The 16493-nt window shown below is 40.7% G+C and overlaps 1 protein-coding gene across 1 annotated transcript in view; it reads right to left on the bottom strand.

Moving 5' to 3' along the window:
* LOC134601856 (mucin-4-like) overlaps positions 1-16493 on the bottom strand; it is a gene marked incomplete at its 5' end in the record, with an annotated part of 115593 nt that overhangs the window by 26424 nt on the left and 72676 nt on the right. The window contains 2 exons of the mRNA XM_063446357.1: positions 5238-5347; positions 8114-8271. Of these exons, the coding sequence (XP_063302427.1) occupies positions 5238-5347; positions 8114-8271 (268 nt within the window). The remainder of the gene's footprint in view (positions 1-5237; positions 5348-8113; positions 8272-16493) is intronic.

Here is a 16493-nt window from a genome sequence, read left to right as displayed (position 1 = left end):
CTCCCAGACTCGGTGGAAAAGACACCTGACGTGGACCCTCAGCTGGTCCAATTCTTGAACAAATCTGGTTGGAAACCAAGGAAGGGATTAGATTTTTCCCTCAGAAATTGTCAAGACAAACTCCTTGATACTTTGGGACCCATAACTAAACTATACGAGCTAGTGGAGTCCGCCCAATCGGGCGAATGCGAATTTGATTTTGAAGTAGCGATAGGCTGGTTGCAGAGATTAGTCTGCATGGTGGGTAACGCCAATGCGGCTATGGCTACCGAACGCCGAAAGGCGATTCTCCTAAAAATTGAGCCCAAACTGACCAGCATGGCGACCAACGAGCTGGGCCCAGCGGCTAAAGGCTTATTATTTGGCGAATCCTTTATTAAGGATCTGGGGCTGTACGTTAAGACGTTCACGGCAATTGATAAGGCTCAGACATCTCTTAAGAGAGTATTTGCACCACGGGTTTTTGGAGGGGCCGGCAGAGGAAGGAGCCGTCTACCCGGCCGTGGATTTCGAGGCTCAACCAGAGCCGGCAGAGGCTCCTTTACTAATCAGAGACCAGTACCAGAGAGGCACTATACCCCTTTCTTCCCATCTCGGGGTCGGCCCTGGAGTTCCCGTGGACCACGGGGGTCTGTTTCAAGCAGACGACCTTATGGTGAGTACCGAATATCTCCGTTTTTCCCAAGTAAAAGTGGGGGGCAGACTAGCATTGTTTCAGCATGCTTGGAAGATTTTAACCGCAGATGTTTGGGTTTTAAATACGATACAAGGGTACATGCTGGAGTTAACCTCCTACCCGGTTCAGACACAGTCCCCTCGAGAACTAAATATGGCCAGCCAACACCAGATGATGATCTCTACAGAGATCGCAGAATTAGCATCCAAGAACGCTATTCAACAAATCCCATGGGACACAGAAGGTTTCGTGAGCAACTTGTTTCTGGTCCCCAAGAAAGGTGGCGGGGTACGTCCGGTAATAAATCTCCGGCCCCTAAATGCGTATGTCCAGTACCACCATTTCAAAATGGAGGGTATTCATTGCCTTCGGGACCTCCTCATACCATCGGATTGGATGGTCAAAATAGACTTACGGGACGCTTATCTGTCAATCCCGATCGCAGAAGCGCACCGAAACTTACTACAGTTTCAATGGCGGGGAACGAAGTGGAGGTTTGTATGTCTGCCGTTCGGCCTATCCTCCGCTCCATGGTGCTTCACAAAAGTGCTAAAACCAGTGATTGCTTTCTTGCGCACACGAGGGGTCAGATTAATAATTTATCTGGACGACATCCTGCTTCTGTCCCAATCTCAGTCCCAACTTCGCATTCACCTATCCTGGACGATCCACCTTATCCAAAACTTAGGATTCTTGGTGAATTGGAAAAAATCAATTCTACAACCCTCCAGGCAGATGGAATTTCTGGGTTTCCAAGTCGACTCTGTTCAACAGAGATTATGTCTACCCAAAGACAAAATGATTTCGATCAAGAAGGAGATCAGACGGCTTATGCACCGTACAACTATCTCCCTCCAACAACTTGCGAGGATCATAGGACTCTTGGCATCGTCCATACAGGCGATCTTTCCAGGACCGCTACACTATCGTGCCCTACAACGACTCAAAGCCTCATATCTACGCTCTGGTCACTCATACGAAACCTGCGTCACACTGGACGAAGACTCCAGGGAGGAACTAGACTGGTGGCTAGCACACATGGAGGCATGGAACGGACGGGCAATATTTGGATCGACGCCGGACCTGGTCATAGAGTCAGACGCCAGCTTACACGGTTGGGGCGCGCATTGCGGGTCAGTTTCCACCGGTGGCAGATGGTCGAACGAAGAGTCTCTGTTACACATCAACTGCCTGGAACTACTAGCAGCGTCATTTGCCATTCGCAGTATGACCCCCACAGGCATTTCATGCTCAATCTTAATCAAGATGGACAACGTCTCAGCAGTACGTTATATCAACCATCTAGGGGGTACAAAATCGAAGGTTCTCGCTTTGATGGCTCGAGATTTTTGGCACTATTGCCTGAAGCACAGCATTTCGGTAATAGCGGAATACATTCCGGGGCAGGACAATACAATGGCGGACTGGAATTCCCGATACCTTCGGGACGCAGGAGACTGGCATCTCCATCCAATGATTTTCCAGCGCCTCTCGCAGCTCTGGGGACCTTTCAGTATAGACCTCTTCGCGTCTCGACTGAACACCCAGCTTCCTCGGTTCTTCAGTTGGAGACCGGATCCAGATGCTCTGGCAACAGATGCATTCCTGCAGGACTGGACCAAGGACAGGAACTACGCGTTCCCCCCGTTCAACCTCATCTCTCGGACCCTGGCGGTCCTTCGATATTCCAAGGGGACGCTAGCACTGATAACCCCGTTATGGAGGTCACAACCTTGGTTTCCTCAATTATTGGAAATGTCGATAGATTTCCCACAATTGTTGCCGGACATTCCATACCTCTTAACCAACCCAGAGGGAATGAGTCACGAACTGGTCAACCAAGGCCTACTACAACTGATGGCATGGCTCATTTCAGGAGATCATGGAATCTCGAGGAGGTTTCGCAGACGACACTCAGTCTCTTGGCAGAGTCATGGGCACCAGGTACCAGACGTGCCTACGAATCGGCTTGGAGAAAATGGTCTGATTGGTGCATGGGACAGTCAATGGATCCCATATCAGCTTCTACAGAAGCAGTCCTACAATTTCTGACTCTACTCTTTGAGACAGGGAAAGCCTTTCGTACTATAAATCTGTACAGGTCAGCTATATCGGCGAGACATATGGGGTTGGATGGCACCCCAATAGGTAAGCATGCCCTTATCTGTCGTTTACTCAAAGGCATCCGTCTTACTCGACCTCCTCAAACTCGATATTCTTCCTTTTGGGATGTCAATGTGATGTTGCGATTGATCGAATCGTGGCCAATGAACCAGGAACTTTCACTGAAACAATTGTCGGGCAAACTGTTGATGCTGTTTTGTTTACTTTCTTGTAAACGAGTCGCTGATGTCAGGGCGCTAGACTGGCATGCACGTGTCTTTACCCCAAACGGAGTATCCTTCAATATTTCACGTAGAACGAAATCCTCGACTAAGGAAGTTTTCTACCCATCATTGCCAGACAACCCAAATTTGTGCCCGGTGTTATGTCTAAAGGAATATGAGCATCGCACGGCTTCACTCCGTCCAGGACAGATCCATTCACTGTTCATCTCATTCAAACGACCTCACCTACCAGTATCTACTGCTACTTTAGCTCGTTGGATCAAGTGGTTGCTGTCTATGGCAGGCATAGACACCTCGATTTTTTCCGCACATTCCGTTCGCGGAGCTATGGCCTCTAAAGCGTCCATGTTGGGTTGTAAATTGGAAGATATACTACGGGCAGCCGACTGGTCGAATGAGTCTACATTTCGTAATTTCTATTTACGCCCAGTGCAACACATTTCGAATACAGTGGTTGCTCAGCTTTGAAATAGCATAATAGGAGCCTCCGTGTCTTTAATAAAATTAACAGATTTTACTATTAACATGACGTAAAGTCATGATTTTATTAATGACACGGAGGCGAGTATTATTCCCACCCGCCCTACCCAGGGTGGTGAGTATATTACAACCCAGAACATGAAGCATTTCGGATACCTTAATACGGTAGGTACAAGATCATTCATGACACAGGTGAGTAGTCTACGAATATGACTTATGTGATACATTCTTGATCTAGCTAGATGGCTGACAAATTGATATATTTACATCGTTTGATTAAATGGTTTACGAGTTGTTGATTGCGGAAAACAGTCACGAGATTTCGATATTACCATATTTCTCCTCTCTTTTAGCTTGAATACAACTGGAGAGTTCACGGTTGAAACGGTTCTAGATTGAAGTTCCAGTTATGGTTTTTTGTTCGTGGATTCGTATTTATGGTTGGAATACTTGAATTTGCACTATTGGTCTTCAGGATCTACGCAGAAAGAGGAGGAGTCAAGGAACACTACACCTATATGGACTATACTGTATGCTGATTGGCCCTACTGTTACCAGGCTATTGTTATGGTTTTCTTTTTTTCTATGATTCTCTCATACTTCCCTTTTCTTGCTGCTGGGAGTATAATAAAGAAAGAGAATGCATAATACTCGCCTCCGTGTCATTAATAAAATCATGACTTTACGTCATGTTAATAGTAAAATCTGTTAATTTTCTCAATATTGTTACTTCATACATAACATATTCCCAATTCTCATTGATACTATAGAAGACCTGTAATGCTTGTATACTGAGTGCCATCAGGATACGTGTGGTAACATAACCGATTGGCTGATTGAAAGCCATGAGGTGTAAAAAGGTTAATTATTAAAACTGCCTAGTTTTATTGGAAAACACACTTTTTGTAAAATAAAAAAAGAGGACACACTCTTCACACATGAAGCTTTTCAGTAAGCTAAAGTCCTTTAGGGGTCCAGAGAGTGGCACTTTAACCCCGTAAGGACCAAACTTCTGGAATAAAAGGGAATCATGACATGTCACACATGTCATGTGTCCTTAAGGGGTTAAACATATTTTCAAAAAGTTACCATTTTTTTAAAAACATGTTTATATCCTTTAAAAGAGCCTTTTGCCGGTAAGATATGTGTATAGTCTGTGTGAAGCATTCCAGCCAATCAGGTTGATGGATGCCTTAATCATGCCTTTTTGAGACCAACTGATAGAAATCACAGTTTTACTTGGGTATTTTTTAGAGGGAGAGCATCTAGTGCAGGGGTACCAAAAAGGTAGATCCCCAGATAACTGGAACTACAACTCCCACAATGCTTCACGTGCTTTTAGAATGACAAAGCATCATGGAAGCTGTAGTCTTAAAACATCTGGGGGATCTACCTTTTGGGTGCCCCTGCTCTAATGAATGTTGGAGTGTCAAACATTAGAGGCATTTAAACCCTGGAATGTAAATATTGTAAGCAATTGTTTATTTTATTTATATATGCTACTCACTCTGGAAGTGACTTTGGCCAAATTAGAGTTTTCTCTAAAAATAAAAGTCTGCAATTCACTACAATTTGGTGTTTAGTGAAAAGATCCCAAAGTCTCTAAATCAGTCAGAGTAGGAAATTCATTCTGTGAGGAATTCCTTTCAGAGAATGTCTGTGGAGCTTCTAATAAGCCATGTTTTGATTGGTTGTTACCAGGTGTTATACTTTGATACTGAAACATAACTTACCCATTCCACAATCTGAGTCTTCAGGTCCCCTGTTTCTGACGCGTTAAATGGTCTTACAAGAACACAGCTGACACTTACATTGAGTGGAGACAAATTACTTATATTGACATCTGTGGGCATAAAAAAACACAACATTTGTATTAAACGAATGGACAATATTGCGCATACATACACATATCATTTAAGGATATCTTTAAAGGTGTACTCCAATAACAAACCAGTGTTTTAATAAAATCCTGTTACCCCCTGGTTGAAGTTTAAAAATAAAATAAAATAGAAAGCTAAAACTTACCTGTGTTCTGTTAATGAGGCCAAATTCTCCCCTCTTCCTCTGATTTCATTAGCTCCAGGGGGAGCGATATAGAAGGAGGAGGGGCTTAGGGCAGGATATGGGCAGCATGAAGAGGGGGCCATGCTTCCATTTTATGCCTGTCTTCAGCATGCTGTGCGTACTGACAATTGATGTCTAATACGCACACAACTGTTTACATTGCCCCTAGGGACATCTCCAAGTGGCCACTCCTTAGATGGCCACTGGAGGGGTTTCCTAGCTCAGTGCTGCACAGTAGGCAGCTCTGCCGTTCATCGTCCCCACGCTCTGCATGGAGATGCTGAATTTTCCTCATAGAGATGCAATGATTCAATGCATCTCTATGAGGAGGTCCTGATTGGCGTAAACGGCATTTGGCCCCGCCCCCTTGCCGATTTTAGACAATCCAATGCTATATGGGAAAGCATTGGATCGGCTAAAAGTTGTCAATTTTGATGATGTCACAAAGGGGGCTAAGAGGGGGGGCAAGCAACCTATATGGTGGGTTTAGCACTATAGGGTCAGGAATACATGTTTGTGTTCCTGACCCTATAGTGATCCTTTAAGAATTTCTTTGTACAGCCCCTTGTCACAAAGGGATTGTTACATTGTAAATCTAGATATGTGTAGTGTGTTGATAGACTTGATGATGGTTTCTTCTGCTTGATATCAATTGTCCAAAAATAGAGTGCCTCAAGAAGCTGAATTTGTCTGATCTTCCATTGTAAATATGTAACCCTGTTGTAATGTACAAAGCTGTGAGCAGTTTATAAGTAACAGTCTAGCTGACAACTCTTGCGTCGGGACCCAAAATTTGACCAGCTCCCTCTGTTTGCATGATCTCTCTGTGTATCATAACTGGTAGAAAAGGACTGCCTTTATTCCGTAGGTACCAGGCAACATCTGCAATAGTGTTTACTGTAGTATCACTATCTTCCACAGCGCAACTGATACTATTTTAAATCCTTTAAAGGGCCTTGTTACCGTATTGTTGTAAAATGTAGTGTCCCATATTTCAACTATAGAGATATTGTTACAGTTAAAGAATATGTATCCAACCTGCAATATACGTTTCTATCAAAAAAGGTGAAAGGTCTAAATTCTGCATTTTGAGGGCTTTATAGCAAAACTCTGCACATGCAAACTCCAGGCACCATGACCACTTCAAAACACAAAACCATAAATGGGGGGCTCACATGCTTTTTTTCAGTGTAAATTCTACATTACCAATGTAGGGTTCTCTGGGTGAGAACTGTTTTATTTTGTAAAATCATACCCGAATTGTTGGACAAAAAAAAAACCCAAAGGGATGTAAACCATTCATGTCGTATAAACTGCTCCTTTAGAGTACCTCTTAAAAAGGCAAATCCATGAAACATTTATCCCGTATGCTGAGCACACGGAAATAGAACCTGTTTATGTGCTATATAAGTCAATAGATATACATACCACATGATCTATGCCCATGCTAAAGGGCACTTAGTTGTCGTCATGTTTTCTCACTCAGTAAGCACTAAGGGGCACTTAGTTGTCGTCACGTTTTCTCACTCGGCACTAAGCACGGTTAGCACTTAGGTTTATATTTCATTTATCTTGATAGTGGTTGGGGACGAGGACGGCTTTACTTTGGTAACTAGATTTCTCTAGCTCAGAACACCCTCGAAGGTGTTATACAGGAGTTAGTTGTGCAGTCTCTTTTTTCTTTCATTAAGGTGTTCACATAGGAGTGGCCTTTCCAGCTTAGAACACCCTTGAAGGTGTTTTACAGGAGTTAGCTGTGTAGGCTCACCATTTCTCTCCAGATTAGAGCACCCATGAAGGTGTTTTTTTAGGAGCTGCAGATTCTATCCACATTGACATCTAGTTTTTTCCCCATGGTATATTGTATCTAGGAGCTGCCCTGTGTATTCATCATTCTGTAGAGCACATTACAACTGCACAGTATTATTGATATTATTTTCGATAGCTCTCCTCTATAGACTAATATTTTCCTTACACTCAGCTGGTTTTGCTGAGGATTGAATCCTCTCCTGGATACCTATCCGTCCTCCACCCCATCTATATGCAGTTTATGCCTCTAAACAACTAGACAGTGCACTGTTTAGGGGATTTTTCCCTTGTGACATTTCTCTCCTAACTAACATTTGGATTATATCCACAAACCAGGAGAGTTACTAAGGGCGTCCCATAATTACTCTAGAGGTAATTGCTTACCACTCCCCAAGTGGGTATAGACTGAACACATGTATAATTTTTATTTGTGGGACTATAATACATTTACTTTTACATTTTGATACACTGTTCTGTATTTAGTTCCGCAGTGGGACTGTGTGGTCGTCTCCCTGTAACGTTTTTATATTGGTAAATTGCTTGTGATTTTTCAATTTATTTAATTTACATCTATTCACCAGCCTGGAATTCCTCACTCTTATTTAGAGTGGGATTTATTCCTTTTCTTGGTATTAAAACTTGCCGGAACACTGAACTCTGGGGGAGGACATTGTTATATGCTTATTTGATCATTAAACACAGTGGTTGTGATTTAGCCAGGGGGCATCACGCTTACCTTTAGAAGTGATGCTGCTTTGGTCTACTTGAAAAGTCCCAACAGATGAATTACTTCCTAGGCTGCTGACCATAGCACGCACCGTGTTATCTGGAGTGGGTGCTGTTTCGGATGTGACGTTAAATTCAAGTGCAGAGGTAACAATCACTGAGCCTTTACTATGAGAAAAAAGTTACAAGAGGTTATTAATGAGCAGACATTTAAACATAAATGGGTTACATAATATTTTTTACTATCAGTCTTCATTGTGGTGGCCAACAAGTAGACCCAGACTCCCAGCATTTGTGCTTGGTGAGAGGAGGTCTAAACAAAAAATATCTCATTATCTGCTGTGGGTTCCTTGAAAATATAAAATCAGAGACTGGAGGCACCATATGTTGAAGAATTAAAAGATGAAAATGCCCATCTTTCAAGAGGAAGTTTAGGCTTTTTGAGACACCACATCAAAGAATCACCCAGGTATTAATATAGGGTCAAAACAGGTTTTAGATGCTTTTTACTAATATAATATTGTAACAGCACATAGATATAGACACAGATAAAGGCTAAAATAAGTAACAATTGTTGTAGCAAACAGACATTATTAATATACAAGATACATACCACATTTAGTGCACCAACAAACAAATTTCAAAATTTCAGTTATAAAAACTGACCACTCTTTTTTTAATAATATTAAATTAACACTAACACAAATTGTTTGCTTAATAATTCTATTTTTAAATATATGTATTCATGTGAGCTCTCCAAACTTCAAATCTTCCCTAAAAAGCAAATATGTCCAATCCCAACCTCTATGATCTTCTGCCTATCCATTGACCTTCTCTGGTCACATTTGCCCTCTGACTCTCACCAACAAGACTTGTCTAGGTCTGGACTGTTTTTACGGAATTCTTCTATATGGCTGCATTGTTCTTACGAAATTCCCTATCCAGCCCAAATAGCCTTTCATCTTTCTTTCGCCTTTTAAGAAAATGTAACCCTTTACCACACTTCTTTAGGAAGGGAAAGCAAATTGCGAGTCGGCATTTTCTGTGATTTTTCATGAATTTGTTTTTACTTATTATAGTTTCTTCTACTCTATTTAAATATTTAAATTATGAATGCACCCACCAATCAATCATTAGTTTTAACAGACTGCAGTTAACCATTAGTTGTGTAAATCAACCCTCCCTCCACGTAGATTGTAAACTTGTTTGAGTAGAATCCTCACTATCTCTTGATCATGTTTGATGGACATGACTTGTTGCAAATACTTTTCTGTATTCTTACCCATTATAAAGTGCAATGGAAAAAGTTCATGCTTTATAACCATCAATTACAATCTTTATTACTATTTTTCATCTTTATTTCTCATGTTTTCCCACCCGAAATGTATTGTATATAATTTATACAGATGTTCAGATTTTTTATTTCAGCATTATAACCATCAAGTTAATCCTTACTTACCTGAAGTTTGTGACCCGTACACTTTGAAAGTTACTGAATTTGCTTCTGTAAATAGAAGTCAGCTGCAAGAAAATATGATATGTAAAGATAAGGTATAATTATAAAGTATTACTACAAATAAATAATAGCAAAAAGTAGCACAATAACATTTTTTGTTTTTTAAATGGCATTAAAAATTGCAAGATCTGCTATTCATCTGCAAATTCAAAGGGAAAGCCGAAAGATGGTATTATTTCATGGTACAGATACCATACAAGAGTAACAATGCAATCTTTGTTAAAGAAGCCATGCCTAGTTTTACATCTATTCATATTATTATTTCAAAGTGAAAGAAAAAATTTACAGGAAAAATATAGGGATCTCCGGCTATAAAAACTAAACTAAATTTATTCTGAAACATTTGATAACCAATACAATATGTACTTAAAGATGTTTAACAATATAGTGCATACAAATAAAAATTTAATAAAGACCATGGATTTCAATTATCTAAACCATGGGTCCTCAATCTTTTTAAACAGGGGGCCAGTTCACGGACCCTCAGATACTGTTGGGGGTCGGACTAAAAAAAATATGAACAAATTCATATGCACACTGCTCACACAAGCATAAGGACATAAATACACACACACACATACATACATACGTAAACAAACAGACATACACATACATAAATATACACTCACATACATACACATACACACTGACATACATACATACACACACGCATACACACACACTTACATACATACACATACTGACATACACACACACAAACACACACATACTGACATACACACACACAAACACATACACACATGCATACCCACACATACACAGACATACATACATACATACTGACATATACACATACTGACATACATACTGACATACACATGTACACACATACTGACATACATACATACACACACACACACACACAGACATACATACACTCAGATACATACACACACATACAGACATACACATATACTGACATAGACACACATACTGACATACACACATACATACTGACAAAGATACTGGCATACACACACATACGGACATACACACATACTGGCATACACACACACTGACATACACACATACACACATTCTGACATACATACACACACATACATACACACTTTTTTTGCAGGAGGGTGGCTGTGGCTGATGGGAGTCGACTTGGACCCCGCGGCCTGACTCTCTTCTCTAACGCGTGGAGGGAGCTGGGAGGAAGTGACCACCGGCTGTCACTTCCACCAAGCACTACTTGCGGCTGCGATTTTTTTAAAAGGGGCCCGGTTGCGCTATTGCACGGGCGCAGCGCTGACCGGGCCCCTGAAGATATAGGGCCCAACAGGTGCTTTGGCTGGGTTCAGTACCCTGGCAGGCTGGATGTGTCCCCGCGTGCCGTAGATTGAGGACCCCTGATCTAAACAATGCATTACACTTGGTGTTTCTTTTTAATATTATTTTCCCAATAATCCTGTTTTAGTTCAACTGGAAATGGTGTAGATTGTCTGCTGACTGGCTCATAACATTTACTTTCAAATAATAGGGAAGGCACATCTGCTATTGTAGGGATAGTTCGATATTTCCAATAACAAAAATTATGGATAATGGATGTTGCGGCTATTAGAATATGACTAATGAAAATTCTTTCTGACTTGCTAACTGTGGTAAAAATCTGAACAGACCAATTTTAGGGGAGAATACATATCCTCTTATGTTAATATCTATATTTATCTATTATTATTATCATTTATATAGAGCCAGCAGATTCCGTAGCGCTTTACAATATTATAAGAGAGGGGATTTAACTATAAATAATTACAACAAAACTTACAGGAACGATGGGTTGAAGAGGACCCGGCTCAAACAAGCTTACAGTCTATAGGTATCTATCTATCTACCTACCTAGCTATCTCATAATGATTGTCTCTTTTCCTGCTATCAACGAGGAATAAATGTCACATACATGTACTTCGCAGGTTTTAATATGTATAAATGTTAAAATGATAAAAGAATATACTTTAGCATGTATCTTTCCATATCCTTACCTCATCTTCCACATTGTTCTTCAGTGACTTATATTCGTCAGAATCAGGGTTTGTTAGGTTGTCCGTAAATTGAATACTGGTAATTCTAAAATCCAAAGGGACTGAAGCAGTGGCGATTGTAGTGGATACTATTGTGGTATATGTAGTACCAGCTGTAGTAGTGTTACTGAGTACTGATCCAGAAGAAGCTGTTAATGACTGTGTGCTACTGGAAGAGGCTGTGACTGGTAAGGAAGTTGTATTGTTTGAGGAAGTTGTGATTGGTAAGGAAGTTATATTGTTTGAGGAAGTTGTGATTGGTAAGGAAGTTATATTGTTTGAGGAAGTTGTGATTGGTAAGGAAGTTGTATTGTTTGAGGAAGTTGTGATTGGTAAGGAAGTTGTATTGTTTGAGGAAGTTGTGATTGGTAAGGAAGTTATATTGTTTGAGGAAGTCGTATTGTTTGAGGGAGTTGTGACTGGTAAGGAAGTTGTATTGTTTGAGGAAGTTGTGATTGGTAAGGAAGTTGTATTGTTTGAGGAAGTTGTGACTGGTAAGGAAGTTGTATTGTTTGAGGAAGTTGTGACTGGTAAGGAAGTTGTATTGTTTGTGGAGGCTGTAAATGGTAAGGAAGTTGTATTGTTTGAGGAAGTTGTGACTGGTAAGGAAGTTGTATTGTTTGAGGAAGTTGTGACTGGTAAGGAAGTTGTATTGTTTGAGGAAGTTGTGATTGGTAAGGAAGTTGTATTGTTTGTGGAGGCTGTAAATGGTAAGGAAGTTGTATTGTTTGAGGAAGTTGTGATTGGTAAGGAAGTTGTATTGTTTGAGGACGTTGTGATTGGTAAGGAAGTTATATTGTTTGAGGAAGTTGTGATTGGTAAGGAAGTTATATTGTTTGAGGAAGTTGTGATTGGTAAGGAAGTTGTATTGTTTGAGGAAGTTGTGATTGGTAAGGAAGTTATATTGTTTGAGGAAGTTGTGATTGGTAAGGAAGTTATATTGTTTGAGGAAGTTGTGATTGGTAAGGAAGTTGTATTGTTTGAGGGAGTTGTGACTGGTAAGGAAGTTGTATTGTTTGAGGAAGTTGTGATTGGTAAGGAAGTTGTATTGTTTGTGGAGGCTGTAAATGGTAAGGAAGTTGTATTGTTTGAGGAAGTTGTGACTGGTAAGGAAGTTGTATTGTTTGAGGAAGTTGTGACTGGTAAGGAAGTTGTATTGTTTGAGGAAGTTGTGATTGGTAAGGAAGTTGTATTGTTTGAGGGAGTTGTGACTGGTAAGGAAGTTGTATTGTTTGAGGAAGTTGTGACTGGTAAGGAAGTTGTATTGTTTGTGGAGGCTGTAAATGGTAAGGAAGTTGTATTGTTTGAGGAAGTTGTGACTGGTAAGGAAGTTGTATTGTTTGAGGAAGTTGTGATTGGTAAGGAAGTTGTATTGTTTGTGGAGGCTGTAAATGGTAAGGAAGTTGTATTGTTTGAGGAAGTTGTGACTGGTAAGGAAGTTGTATTGTTTGAGGAAGTTGTGACTGGTAAGGAAGTTGTATTGTTTGAGGAAGTTGTGATTGGTAAGGAAGTTATATTGTTTGAGGAAGTTGTGATTGGTAAGGAAGTTATATTGTTTGAAGAAGTTGTGATTGGTAAGGAAGTTGTATTGTTTGAGGGAGTTGTGACTGGTAAGGAAGTTGTATTGCTTGAGGAAGTTGTGATTGGTAAGGAAGTTGTATTGTTTGTGGAGGCTGTAAATGGTAAGGAAGTTGTATTGTCTGTAAAGGCTGTGACTGGTATGGAAGTAGTATTGCTTGAGGTAGCTGAAACTGGTATGGAAGTTGTATTGTTTGACGAAGCAGTGACTGGTGAGGAAGTTGTACTTATATTGACATCTGTGGGCATAAAAAAATATAACATTTGTATTGAAATAATGCACAATATTGTGCTTACATACACATATCATTTTAGGATATCTTTAAAGGCGTACTCCATCAAAAATCAGTGTTTTAAGAAAATCATGTTACCCCCTGGTCGAAGTTTAAAAATGAAATAAAATAGAAAGCTAAAATGTACCCTTGTTCCGTTAATCAGGCCAAATTCTCCCCTCTGCCTAACCCTCTTCCTCTGATGTCACTAGCTGCAGGGGTAGGGATACAGAGTGAGGAGGGGCTTAGGCCAGGATATCAGTGGCGTGAAGAGGGGGTCATGTCTCCATTTTATGCCTGTCTTCAGCACGCTATGTGTACTGACAATTGATTTCTAATACGCACACAACTGACATTAACCAGCCCAGGACTCGTGTTCCAGACTGGCAAATGACACTGCCGGAGGGGAAGGTACCCCTTCAGCAGCAAATGGGTTAAATTCTGCATGTGCAGGGCTTCATAGCGAAACTCGGCACATACAGACACCAGGCAGCACGACCACTTCAAAACACCAAACCTTAAATGGGGGCTCGTAGTAACATAACCACAACAGGGTATTGACACCATCACATGCTTTTTTTTTTAATGTAAATTCTCCATTACCAATGGAGGGTTCTCTGGGTAAGTTTTGTTTTGTAAAATTATACCCAAATTGTTTGAAAAAACCCCAGCAAAACAAAGGGATGTCACCCATTTGTTGCATAAACTGCCCCTTTAGAGTACCTCTTAAAAAGACAAATTCATCAAACGTTTATCCTGTCTGTCCTGTGCTAAGTACAAAGAAGTAGCTCTATAAGTGCTCTTTAAGTCAATAGCTGTATACCATAAGATTTATGCACATGCTAGAAATGGTTCCACATACCCCAGGTGTTCACCAATATTTTGGGGTATTATTTTCCAACAAAAATATCCCGCAAACCATACTGAATCTCTACATATTGACTCACCTTGAGGAGATAATGTTAAAGGGTCCAATGTGAGACCATTGTTTGTGAACGTTGCTCCACTGGCTACTGTTTTAGCTACAACCGCAGTTCTATTCACACTACTTTGGAAGTAAAGATCCACGGAGGCCAAAACATCACTGAGCGATAACCTGTGTGTAATGAATAAAGTTATATAAAGTTACATGTTGCTGTGTTTTCATTACACAGAGAAGCTGCCAATATATAATAGAATTGGTCTAGCTTAGCGTCAGGTGACCTCCTGCACTCCAAATGTTGTAGACTACAGCTTCCATGATGCTTTACCAGCATTATGGCTTTAACAGCATTGTGGGAGATGTAGTCCGAAACATCTGGAGTGCTGAAGGTTGCCTACTCCTGGCTCTAGCTCATCCTCACGATGCAATTGTGAAAGCATGGCTCCCATCAAGAATTTCTAAAGTCCCCTTGTGCAGTCTCTCAGTTTATCTCAAACCATCTAAAAATGTTAGATATCATGGGGATACTGATAATGCAGAATTAAAGAATTACTCCAGGCACCATGACCAGTTCAATGATTTGAAGTGGTCATGGTGTTTGGAGTTTGCATCTGTGTCAGTGTTTTGCTATAAAAAAAATGGCACCTATGAAGTTTAACCCCTTTTCTGCCGGATATGTGACTCTACCTCTAACAGCATCACTGGCAAATCATTAGCCAGCGTAGGTGTGTGCATATTTCAATGCACAGAATGTCATTCATTGGACGAGAGTGATCAGCTGATATTTAGCCAATGACTTGCTGACTGGAACGGCATCTAGCGTCTGTAACTCGGCAAAAGCTGGATGTGGTTTAACCACCATCATGGGACCGTCAGAGCCCAGCGGTACCAGGTGAAAGGGGGGCCAACTGTTTTGAAACAGTTTGCCAATTTTACTGGGGAATATTGCCAAGATACTCCACTATAGTAGACAGAAGTGGTTATGGTGTTTGGAGTAAACCTTTAACAATTCTGCATTATACGTGTCAATGGCAACAAAGATTAGCTGAGAGCCTGGGGCTAAACCACCCCTAGCGCTGTGTCAGGAATAGCTGATGCCCAACACGCAGAACTTATGAAGAAAATCAATATGAAGAAAATTCCTAAGACGTTTTACTGGGCCTTAGAATGGCCGGATTTAATGTAGAAAGGAAAAAAAACACAAGACAGGATAAAGACAAGATGTATAAATAACAGAAACGATGAACAAGCCACGAGTCAAAGAATGGAGAATTCAGAATAGTCAGGAGTCAAGCCAAAGGTCAAGGAATATAGAGATCGGATAGTCAAAAGGGAAGCCAATATAAGGAACGCGCTCTCGGATAATCACAATGGAAACCACGACAGGGCACAGAGAAATGGACAAAACAGGCTTATATAGTCTAAGGTGCTCCCTGATTGGCTGCAGGGAAGCATGTGATCGTGGGCGTGTGTGTGATACAACTACAAGATAAAGCGAACAAAAAGAGGAAAGTAGGAAGCCTAGAACGAGCACTCAATGTTTAAGGGGATAACCCTGGAGAAACTACCAAAGTAGTTAGGAACAAAAAAGAGAAAGGTGAGTGCCCTTAAATAGTTAATACATAACCTTTAATAATACATTTAAAAAGTGGTAATAACCACACACAAAAATGAAAAAAAAATGATCAAAAAACTGACACTGTAATCATTCTGGTGGGGAACAGATGTCTAAGAAAATAAATCGTTATAAACATGTGTTCGTGAACCTAGTGACCTCACCAGAAGTGTCAGTGTATGTTCCGACGTAAGGGGGTAAAACCCATATCTGTAGACCCCTACAACGTCAGAAACAAGGGGGGGCTTTCCAAGTGGGATAAATGGAGAGGACCTGTGCAGAGGTTTCCAGTGTCCTCACTGTGGAAAGTTATGTGCTAAAAGGAAGATAGTTTAGCACAAACATCAGACACGGGTGAACTGCCCACAATGTCTGTTAGTGTTCCAACGTTAATGGGTAAAGTCTCTGTATATAGACCCCTAAAAGCGTCAGAAGAGAA

The sequence above is a fragment of the Pelobates fuscus genome, chromosome 3, assembly GCF_036172605.1.
Source record: "Pelobates fuscus isolate aPelFus1 chromosome 3, aPelFus1.pri, whole genome shotgun sequence".
NCBI classification, from domain to species: domain Eukaryota; kingdom Metazoa; phylum Chordata; class Amphibia; order Anura; family Pelobatidae; genus Pelobates; species Pelobates fuscus.
The sequence above is the reverse complement of the archived record's forward strand: the minus strand, read 5'-3'. Positions and strand labels throughout refer to the sequence as shown.